Below are 12,481 nucleotides of genomic sequence, written 5' to 3' on the forward strand. Positions count from 1 at the left end.
TTATTTACAATTTGTACTTTGTCCCAACTTTTTTGGAATCGGGGTTGTATAATGAAGATCAGTAAAGTTAACTTCCCATTCACAATTGTCTGAATTTTGGGGCATAAATATAATTAATAACAAAATTAACAGCTAGAGACTTTTAGTTATAATCCATAATATAAGCACAGCCAGAGTTATTATCCAGGCAATTCATTATTTAAACACACGCAGGCAGAAGTTATGCAGAAAACACCAAAAGATATCTTCAGAACTAGAAGAAGAATCAAGAAAAACTATTACTTTGTCAACCAAAGGACAGAATTTGGTATAAATACAGTAACTAGTGAGACAAAGACAATGAGACTAATTATGGCGCACGAATGCAGTAAATAATATTTAGGGCATGTATTTGAGTATTCTATTCAAATAATTATGACAAAATGTTACTGGGGCAGCATAGGGGCATAGCTCTAAGGTCTCCAGTTCAATTCCAAGCAAAGTTTATTCTCCCCTGTTTTTGTGGGTTTCTCTGGTTTCCTCTCATCTTCCAATACCATGACAATAGGTGGTTTGGCTACACTAAAATTACCCTGAGGTATGAGGGAATGTGTGTGTGCATGGTGTCCTGCACTGAACTCCAAGATGTATAAAGCAGGAATACACAGTGGTCCCAGGATAGGCTCCAGATCAACTAACACTAATGCATCTCAAACAATTAGAATATTGTGAAAAAAATTTTTTTTCATAATTTAATTCAAAAAGGCAAGCTTTCATATAATCTATATTCATTACACGTAAAGTGCAATACTTCAAGCCTTTTTTTATTATTTTAATGATTAAGGCTATAGCTCATGAAAATCAGAAATCCAGTATCTCAAACTATTAGAATATTTTCTAAGATCAATCAAAACAGGATTTACAATACAGAAATGTCCAACATCTGAAAAGCATGTTCATTTATATACTCAGTACTGGGGCTCCTTTACCATGAATTACTGCATCAATGTGGTGTGGCATGGAGACAATTAGCCTGTGGCACTGCTGAGGTGTTATTGAAGCCCAGGTTGATTTGATGGCAGACTTCAGCTCATCTGTAGTTTTGGGTCGGGTGTTTCTCATCTTCCTCTTGACAGTACCCCAGAGATTCTCTATGGGATTCAGGTCAGGTGAGTTGGCTGGCCAATCAAGCACAGTAATGTCATGGTCAGCAAACCATTTGGTAGTAGTTTTGGCACTGTAGACAGATGTTAGGTCCTGTTGGAAAAGGAAACCAGCATCTCCATAAAACTTGTCAGCAGATAGAAACATGAAGTGCTCTAAAATCTCTGGTTCAGGAGTGGCTTGAGATTCGGAATGCAACAGTTGTAGCCCCTTTCCTGAAGACATCTGTGCGTGGTGCCTCTTGATGCACTGACACCAGCCTCAGTCCATTCCTTTTGAAGCTCTCCCAAGTTCTTGAATCAACTTTTCTTGACAATCCACTCAAGGCTGCGGTCATCCCTGTTGTTGTGCACCTTTTCCAGCCAGCCTTTTCAGCAATGACCTTCTGTGGCTTACCCTCCTTGTGGAGGGTGTCGGTGATTGTCTTCTGGTCAACTGTCAAGTCAGCAGTTTTCCCCATGATTGTGGTTGCGTTTACTGAATGAGACTGAGAGATACACAGTATATATACTGTTTTACTCGAACTGAAATATTCTAATATTCTGAGATTTTTTTTTTGTGCTGTAGGCCATAATTGTCAAAATTAAAACAGAAAAAAATGCTTGTAATTTTTTAGTTTGTAATGAGTCTAGAACACAGGCGATTGCTCTAAGACAACGAGGGAGGTTCAGCCTCCTCTAAAAATGACAAACATCGTGTAGGATGAATTGAGCTAGGCTTATGTTATAGCCGACCTTATAACATTGCTATTTCAGATCCAGAATCATAGAAATATATGTGCTCAACCCACTACAGTGCGAAATCATTCCCTTATAACTTTAATGAGTGCATGAGTTTTCCCCCTCATGACAGCGCGATGCAGCCCAGCCTCAGTGGACTTCAATGGCATTTGGGAGCTCTGCGCTTTTCAATCTCAAAATGCAAGACAATTATTGGACAAATACTGCGAAAACGCCCGCCCACGGAGTCTCACGGACTCCCAGCCTCAGTGGACTTCAGTGGCATTTGGGAGCTATGCGCTTTTCAATCTCAAAATGCAAGACGGTTATTGGACAAATACTGCGAAAATGCCCGCCCACGGACTCCCAGCCTCACAGTGGGAGGGACATGGCAGTTTCCGCGAGGAGACTGGTGATTGGTGAAAGTGGCCGGATATTTTCTTTGATTGACAGCTCGTTTCAACTATAGACAGGCAGCGGTGAATTTCAGTTCAGTCCCATGCAGATTCGCAAGTGCTGTGGTGTATTGTAAGAGATCAGCTTACATTTCGATTTTATTCATTACATACGGTTTCTACCAGCTTTTTTAGTTTCTATATATTTTCATTGTAAATAAAGTGTAAATATAGTGTTGTCAAGTTTGCTATCTTAGTTCAAGAAATTTTGTTTATTTGAGTGACTGAATTTGAACTTGAGGGGGCTAGTCAGCTAGCAAGAAAGCTGCGCACAGATGCCAAGAATTGCTGATTTAATTTTGGCGAAGCCATTTGCCAGCCTTCCTTTTGAGGAAAAATTTTAAATTAAAGAGCAGGGTAGACCAACGCCTCAAATTGACTTGGTGAAAAAGGTAGGGAATAATACTCGTTCCTTTCAGCTCTCCTGGTACGAGAAAGTGAACTGGCTAACAGCAAGAGACCCACATCAACAACAGTAAATAGGCTACTTTAGTAATATGTCATGGATGGACCAAAAATATAGAATCTATTTAAAATGTTTATGCTGAGTATATTATATTGGAATACATATTTTTCTGGATATGAATTAAACACAGCTACAATTTGGAAAACATTTTTAAACAAAAACACAGCCGAGAACATTTCACACTACAGACCTGGATTAAAAGTGAAGGGTTATCAAAATTGTCAATAAAACATTTCTCAGTCAAAATAAGTAAAATATAGGGAAAGTGTCATTGAATGAAATGTGTGGCACCCAGCTCTACTGCTGAGGTTCCTGACAAAGAGCTGCTTTCAATAATGATCAATTTTTAAACAACATGCCACAATTTTAAAATATAAAATGTTAAAATATACCCCTCCCCCCCACCATCATGTATATTGGACAGTAGGCTAATGGGCCAAAAGAACCTGTTATTTCACAGTTTGTGACGCTGCCAACAATCAGCCAGATCAGAGGCAAGAGTATGGGCAAAATTGATGTGTTTTTTCTTTTAAAATCTGGAAATATCGTAACCGACCAGCCTCCCCTGTTTGAAAGACTACCAGCCTCCACTGGTCTAGAATATATAAAATTTTCACTTCTTAAATAACTGATGGAAAATATTGAACTTTTTCACAATATTCTAATTGTTTGAGATGCACTAGCATTATATCTGCAATCTGTCCAAGTTTTAAGACGTCCTTAGTTTAAAGGGTTACTAAAATACTGTGTAATGTTTTGTATACTGATATATGGAGATAAAGCATGAATATATGAACTGAAAATTGAAAAATGATGCAAATGATGTGGCATTCTAAAATTATGACACATATGTATCATTACCTACAGTGTATCCATTTGTGGACAGAAACTGGACAAAAATTAATTGCATGGGAGTATGTTACAAAAAATTTAGAAGAAAGTTTTCTGAGACTTCAATACATAATCTAGGCAGGCCGTGAAGAATATGGTGCGTTGTATGGGAGAGCTCCTCCTGTGCAGCATGGCTCTTTACATTTGAAGGATTGATCTCGAGGTAAAATAGTTATAACTTATAAAGCAGATTTGTATGGTCGACAGGGATTTGCTAAGTCAAAACCGCAAAATCTGCACTTGTTTTCTCACAGTTTGATGGTATTATTGGTTTAGTCTATAGCTTAAGTGATTTCAAAAAAGTTATAGTTTACATGCAAATATTTGCTGGACAATACAGAGACACCAATTTGATATCAGTATTGCCAGTTTTCATTGAATTTCTTACTTTTTTCCTGCTTCTGTTTTCTGTGTTCCAATGTTCATTCTCTGCTCTTCCTCACTAATTGTGAATCACTAGCATTGCTGCAGAACATTTTACTTTTTGCTCCTTATATTTTTATTTAGACATTCAAAGTACTCGTTACAAATCATGAAAGTCTCTTCTTCCCTCAGCTAGCCAGTGACTATGTAATACAACAGAATGGGCTCCTGTGCTTTTAATATGCTAATAATTTGCTAATATGGCTATATTAAAAGTAGACTGCCTTTACTAAAAGGTGGACTGGTCATAAAAAGGTTTCTTTAAAGGTAGACTGGTCATAAAAAGCATTTGAGTAGCTAATGTAATGGGCTGCTCAACATGTCAAATTCTAGCTAATAGTTAATGTTGGTTGGATATATACAATATTTTATTTATCATGCATATAGTCATGCATATGACCATAAATCTTAGAGATTAAATGATATTTTCATGCAAAATGGCATAGGTGATTATAACAGTTTCAAAATAGATAGATCAGTTGATTGATAGATCAGTTTGTCCCCAAAATCCCTAAAGGGATTTTTTAAGAAACAAATTAAAATTTAATTTCATTTATGAATGTTTACTTTTTACTATTTTAATACAACCCCGATTCCAAAAAAGTTGGGACAAAGTACAAATTGTAAATAAAAATGGAATGCAATAATTTACAAATCTCAAAAACTGATATTGTATTCACAATAGAACATAGACAACATATCAAATGTCGAAAGTGAGACATTTTGAAATTTCATGCCAAATATTGGCTCATTTGAAATTTCATGACAGCAACACATCTCAAAAAAGTTGGGACAGGGGCAATAAGAGGCTGGAAAAGTTAAAGGTTCAAAAAAGGAACAGCTGGAGGACCAAATTGCAACTCATTAGGTCAATTGGCAATAGGTCATTAACATGACTGGGTATAAAAAGAGCGTCTTGGAGTGGCAGCGGCTCTCAGAAGTAAAGATGGGAAGAGGATCACCAATCCCCCTAATTCTGTGCTGACAAATAGTGGAGCAATATCAGAAAGGAGTTCGACAGTGTAAAATTGCAAAGAGTTTGAACATATCATCATCTACAGTGCATAATATCATCAAAAGATTCAGAGAATCTGGAAGAATCTCTGTGCGTAAGGGTCAAGGCCGGAAAACCATACTGGGTGCCCGTGATCTTCGGGCCCTTAGATGGCACTGCATCACATACAGGCATGCTTCTGTATTGGAAATCACAAAATGGGCTCAGGAATATTTCCAGAGAACATTATCTGTGAACACAATTCACCGTACCATCCGCCATTGCCAGCTAAAACTCTATAGTTCAAAGAAGAAGCCATATCTGAACATGATCCAGAAGCACAGACGTCTTCTCTGGGCCAAGGCTCATTTAAAATGGACTGTGGCAAAGTGGAAAACTGTTCTGTGGTCAGATGAATCAAAATTTGAAGTTCTTTATGGAAATCAGGGACGCCATGTCATTTGGACTAAAGAGGAGAAGGACGACCCAAGTTGTTATCAGCGCTCAGTTCAGAAGCCTGCATCTCTGATGGTATGGGGTTGCATTAGTGCGTGTGGCATGGGCAGCTTACACATCTGGAAAGACACCATCAATGCTGAAAGGTATATCCAGGTTCTAGAGCAACATATGCTCCCATCCAGACGACGTCTCTTTCAGGGAAGACCTTGCATTTTCCAACATGACAATGCCAAACCACATACTGCATCAATTATGGCATCATGGCTGCGTAGAAGAAGGGTCCAGGTACTGAACTGGCCAGCCTGCAGTCCAGATCTTTCACCCATAGAAAACATTTGGCGCATCATAAAACAGAAGATACGACAAAAAAGACCTAAGACAGTTGAGCAACTAGAATCCTACATTAGACAAGAATGGGTTAACATTCCTATCTCTAAACTTGAGCAACTTGTCTCCTCAGTCCCCAGACGTTTACAGACTGTTGTAAAGAGAAAAGGGGATGTCTCACAGTGGTAAACATGGCCTTGTCCCAACTTTTTTGAGATGTGTTGTCATGAAATTTAAAGTCACCTAATTTTTCTCTTTAAATGATACATTTTCTCAGTTTAAACATTTTATATGTCATCTATGTTCTATTCTGAATAAAATATGGAATTTTGAAACTTCCACATCATTGCATTCCATTTTTATTTACAATTTGTACTTTGTCCCAACTTTTTTGGAATCAGGGTTGTACTTCAGTGTATTAAAAGTAGCAACATTATTATGTTAACTTGAGTGCATTTGTGGCTGGATACTTGCAATTTCAACTGACAAAATTGAAGCATTTTGGCACATTATCTATACTTTCATTCAAGTATAATTTCTCAGTACTTTTAGCACCACTGGTAAATACACGATACAGAATCAAAGTGGGAAATGAGCGATATACATATATGATACACATTTAAGATTAAAAATTCAAGAGATGTTTATTGTCAGCCCATCCATTTACAAGTATACAGTGAGGTTGAAATAACATTTCTCTAAGACCTGTGGTGTGACATAAGAGGCAAAATACAAGACAAAGGACAAACATAAACCAGTGCAAGTCAAAATATATACATATTGCATTTCTTTTTGAGGAAAAAAGCATCTCAAAAAGTATAATAGCTAAAATTAATCTCTAGCAGTCTTTCAACAGGAATGCAAATTCATTTGCACTGGTTTAAATCCATCCTCTCTCCAACACCTCATTTTCACACAAGAGAGCTGGAGACAATATGACACAGAAGTACTAATCAAATGCAAACACTTACAACAATTGCTTGGGGGTTGTACCAACCGACAAAATTACACTATCTCCAAGCATGAAATTACTAATCAGTCATCTACCAATTAGCTTCCATTTAGCTCATAGAAAAATCAGAAAATGATTGTTGCCATTTTAGGAAAATGATAGGCTGTAATATATTTGAATGTATATACAGTTGAACTACGATGCCACTGACTGATTTTGCTATGTTCATTCCTTCAGTTGCTCCAGTTTCTACAGTCCAATCTGACTGGCTTTACAGAGCTGCACATCCTCAACTTCAGAAATGGCAGTGTGGTAGTAAAAAACAGGATGAAGTTAGCCAAACCAGTGGTGGATAATATCACCAAGTTTGTGCCCTGCACTCTTGATTTGAGAAATGCTGCCTCAAAGAGAACGGATAATGAAATTGACACTCAGTCAGGTAAGGAAGTGGTGGATCTCTGCATTACCAAAAAAGTCTTCCATAGCTAAAAGCATCAATACAAAGTCAATGATCCACCTTCTTGGTCCTCTCCAGCTGATCATGGTGATCCATGCAAGTACATGGATTGTAATGAGTTTTCTCACTGTGTTTTGAACACACTGACTACTGAGCCCGAGTGTCTGTGTGATCCTGGCTACAGCACAGTGGATGGTCTGCCCTGTCAGAGCATCTGCAACCTTCAACCCAACTATTGTTTCAATGGGGGACTATGTGAGAACATACCAGGATATGGACTCAGCTGCAGGTACCTTGAAACTCTAATCAAGGTTCTGAAAATGCTTTCAAATAAAAAGTTAAATGGTTATAGTGTCGTAGCTACTATTTGAGGGGGAAAAGTCACAATAGATTTGCGATCCACAGAGAGTGCACTTACTGTCACAGTAAAATCCAGTGATTATTCTGCAGTAATCAGATTATTCATGTGGTCATGTAAAATTGGACTAAGATTATTGTCTGATATCATGACCTCTGATAAAGCCACCTGGATTTTAGTCAGGCAAAAATCTGTCTCCATCAAGGGTACTTCAAGCAACCAGCAAAACTATGAGACATCTATATATTGTATACAGAATGTAAATTTATGCATTGTTCATGTTACAAAAACTAAAACCATCCCAAATGTTGTTCTGTTAAAAATGTAGTGCACTAGATAGGTTCATCTATATAGAGATTATATGTAGTGAATAGAAATCAACTGGGAATTCAGCCTCATCTCAGAGGGGTTAAATAAAAATAAAAAAATAAAATAAAAAGTCCAGTATGATTTTATTTGCTTAAGAATCTTCTAAAGTTACAATCATATAGTTCTTTTCATCCAGGATGAAATGTATTGTAATTATATGATTTTATTTTATGATTTTATTTTAATTTTAGTCTTCTTTATGTTGTACTTAAACAGTGCTTGTTCTGAAATTTAAATTCTGTGTAACAGAATGCTTTATTTGAGCATTTTCTCTACTTTTATTATTTGAGTAGATTTGGATGAGAACTTTTACTTTTTACTTGAGTCATTAGATTATTAGCCAAAAGTACTTTTTTACCTGGGTAAGGTTTCGCTCCCCACCTCCAATCATGTAGTGTCACTCCTACACAGGGCCGGCTCTAGGTCTTTGGCTGCCCTAGGCGAGATTGAGTTTTGGCGCCGCCCCCCCAGAAAAAAAAACCCTCTAATAACATCTAAATAACACTTTAATCTAATCACTCTATTCTATTACTATTAAACAATGTACGGTGCATGGACAATAAACAAGAAGTCATTTTTATCTTTTTCATTATTGTTATTATTGTTATCATTATTCACATAAAGTGTCACAAAGTAAAATGACCACACAAATTCCATACATATCTCCATATAATGGGCAAAAACTCTTCCGCACTCTGTTCAAAGTGTAGTGCATGGACAATAAACAAGAAATTATTTTTAGTTTCTTTTTTGCTATTAAAAGTTGTCATCTCTGAAGAATTAACAAATTAAATGAATAAAAAATTCTACAATTCTAAATTGTGCAAACTTAAGCACCCTGTTAGGACATCAATGGGCTGTATTTTCAAACAAAAGTGCTATTATGGGTACTTTATTAAAGTAACATTACAATGGGACTCGTCTGGTCTTCCTAATGGCAAATTCCTTGATAATATCATCAAATGATATTTCTCTTGAGATCTCTTGGTTGATGCTCATCAGAGCAAGCCCATTCAGACGTTCTTGACTCATTGTTGACCTTAAGCATGTCTTCAGCAGTTTTAATTTTGAAAAGCTTCTTTCAGCAGAAGCTCCTGTCACAGGTAGTGTAACAGCAGAGGTAAGGAGCGCGTATTTCTACATCCCCAGCCGCATCAGAGGTGTTGTAAAAAAGGTTTACAACCTTTCATGAGCCAGGGCGCACTTTTTTCAATGAAAAAATCTCAAGGCACATCACCAATAGAAAATGTTGACTGAAACTAAAACGCTGTTGCCAATATTTACAATATACAGTCATTCTATAATTTTCCACGGTACACTTGGTGATCTCTCACGGCACACTAGTGTTCCGCGGTACTAGAGTTCGGCAGCACAGTGGTTGAAAACACTGTACACCACTGATGCACTTGGTAACATCTCCATTCAATAACTCCAGCCCTCCTTTTTGGTGGGGTTTTGGTCGCCCTTGGCGCCCCTGGGCACACTTTGCGCTCTAGGCAATCGCCGGCGCTGGTAAAGAGAACACATCTGAGTGCTTGTTTCGTTTCCCTGCAGTCTTGACGCACTGAGATTGTTTCTTGTTTTCAATGCGTTTATTATATTTTCCTCCAGGAAGCTCTTCGCAACATGGTTGCTTGAATGAGCTGCTAAACTGTCATTTTAATGAGAACACAGATCAACAAAGCAACTTTGTTTTATTTAAAAAAAAAAAAAACGTGCCAGGCACCATTGGAATATCTCATCACATTATCTCTAGCCGCTTTATCCTTCTACAGGGTCGCAGGCAAGCTGGAGCCTATCCCAGCTGACTACGGGCGAAAGGCGGGGTACACCCTGGACAAGTCGCCAGGTCATCACAGGGCTGACACATAGACACAGACAACCATTCACACTCACATTCACACCTACGGTCAATTTAGAGTCACCAGTTAACCTAACCTGCATGTCTTTGGACTGTGGGGGAAACCGGAGCACCCGGAAGAAACCCATGCGGACATGGGGAGAACATGCAAACTCCGCACAGAAAGGCCCTCGCCGGCCACGGGGCTCGAACCCGGACCTTCTTGCTGTGAGGCGACAGCGCTAACCACTACACCACCGTGCCGCCCCCATTGGAATATCTCGCTGCGAAATGTGTTCGGTGCATAAAAGACCTTTACTTCAGCCCAGACTGCTCAACGACACCGACAGACTGCTCCAAGTGCAGCCATATTCAAAACAAGCAACAGATCTATGTCAGTTATCTACGTTATGCAAAAACACTCTTTAGCCAACATGGTCAAAACAGAGAATAGCCGCGGATGCGCACTTGAGCGCTTATTGTTTCATGATTAACAACCACCACCACACCCCACCCCACCCCACCCCGCCCCGCTTTTTTTGACAAATCGCACCCTGACTACATGCTTTGCTGTACAATTAAATTAGGCTACGACATTATAATGCTGACTCGTTTTCAGAATAGTGGAAGTTATATTTTTTCTCCCCCCGTTTCTGCGCCCCTGGATGGACGCAGCGCCCTTAATTAGCATTTGTCTATATTGCCTATGCCACGGGCCGGCTCTGCTCCTACACTACTAAAAAAGAAATCTGATTACTGAGTGATGCATGTAGTTTTCCTGCTACTGTTTACTTGTTTAACAGGTCTAACACTGAAACTGTTTCTAGATGTCCTGCAGGTAAATATTGGTACTATGATGGAGATCGCTGCAGTGAGCTGGTGTCTGTGCCAGTCGACCAGTTCATATTTGTACTTTGTCTGATGGGAAGTCTCACAGTGGTGTGTGCTGTGATTAGCCTGTTAGTGTTCATTAACAGGAAATGTATATGGACCAGAAAGACTGCGACACTAGCGTAAGACCTGCCTGTCTGTCTGTCTGTCTGTAATTATTTATTGCACTGGTGTGGCTTGTCCCTGTTTGTTTGTTTTTTGGTCTTTCTTTTAGTCTTAAATCTCTTCTCATGTGCATTACAGGCATTCACACTGTCCCCTCTCTATGGAGGGAATTACGAGAGTGAATCCAGTCTTTGAGAATGATGATGGTATCTTGACTCATGTGTCGAGCATCAGCTGTCCCACAATCACTGACTCTGGCTCATCCCAATTCTCTGACCAGGGCTCATTTCACTCACTGGAAAACATGCACCTTAGCATTGAGGTAAATTTCACAGCTCAAAAGGTGTCTTAACTAGATAATAAAACTTTGCAACTTACCGATTCATAAGCTGCCCTAATTACTGCATTTTTCTCTATCTAAAATGAACTAACTCAGTATATGGTTTAAAGCTGTTGCAATGTTGGCGTTCACACCATACAGTCTCTACAATAGTCAACATATTATAACCAGGATGGTTATTTGCATATCTCATCTCATTATCTGTAGCCGCTTTATCCTGTTCTACAGGGTCGCAGGCAAGCTGGAGCCTATCCCAGCTGACTACGGGTGAAAGGCGGGGTACACCCTGGACAAGTCGCCAGGTCATCACAGGGCTGACACATAGACACAGACAACCATTCACACTCACATTCACACCTACGGTCAATTTAGAGTCACCAGTTAACCTAACCTGCATGTCTTTGGACTGTGGGGGAAACCGGAGCACCCGGAGGAAACCCATGCGGACATGGGGAGAACATGCAAACTCCGCACAGAAAGGCCCTCGCCGGCCATGGGGCTCGAACCCGGACCTTCTTGCTGTGAGGCGACAGCGCTAACCACTACACCACCATGCCGCCGTTATTCGCATATGTGATAGATAAATAATGGTGATTAGTATAAATACAGAGGTGATTATAGGAAATCACATGCGTTGATTGGTCAAGAGATTTGGACTATTTCTCGATAATCACCTCGAGCGACTCTGCAAAATGGTGACCAATCACTTCATCACCCTAACTGAGGAAGAATTACAAATTATGAAAGAAAATGCTATTCCTAAAAGCACTAAAGATGTTATGAAGTTTGATCTAAAACTATTCAAAGGTAAGGTGGAATTGTGATTGATTTTATCTATTTCAAAACAAAGTATTTTATGTGACTCTGCATAGATAAATGACAAGTCTGTGCTACGCCTTTATTATATTTGCCTTCCGCTTTTGAAATTTGAAATACATTATTTTTTAATATGATTTTTGAAAATAATCACCTGTGTATTTGTACTAAAACAATTATCTGCCTCAGGCTCAGTGAATATCGGTGAATAATAACATCGACTTCATTGCAGTTATTATTCAACGATATTCACTTCGCTTTCTGTGAATAATTGTTTAATAATATAGCACTATATGTACGTGTCCAAGTAAGTGATTCCTCAAACTGGTATGATTTTATTTTTATAATGCTATTAATTAAAAAAAAACTTATAGAACAATTATTGTTTTTACACTGGCTGACTAAATGAAAGTTTTTTGTTTTTTTTTAGAAATAGAAATACCGAAATGGCTAATATACCAATAGGCTAAAGACAA

The 12,481-nt window shown here is 38.6% G+C and overlaps 1 protein-coding gene across 1 annotated transcript in view; it reads left to right on the top strand.

Moving 5' to 3' along the window:
• impg1b (interphotoreceptor matrix proteoglycan 1b) overlaps positions 1-12,481 on the top strand; it is a 31,359-nt gene that overhangs the window by 16,860 nt on the left and 2,018 nt on the right. Inside the window, exons 12-15 of the mRNA XM_060932810.1 lie at positions 7,067-7,268; positions 7,365-7,575; positions 10,681-10,866; positions 10,988-11,171. Of these exons, the coding sequence (XP_060788793.1) occupies positions 7,067-7,268; positions 7,365-7,575; positions 10,681-10,866; positions 10,988-11,171 (783 nt within the window). The remainder of the gene's footprint in view (positions 1-7,066; positions 7,269-7,364; positions 7,576-10,680; positions 10,867-10,987; positions 11,172-12,481) is intronic.

The sequence above is a fragment of the Neoarius graeffei genome, chromosome 11 (genome assembly GCF_027579695.1).
Source record: "Neoarius graeffei isolate fNeoGra1 chromosome 11, fNeoGra1.pri, whole genome shotgun sequence".
NCBI lineage: Eukaryota > Metazoa > Chordata > Actinopteri > Siluriformes > Ariidae > Neoarius > Neoarius graeffei.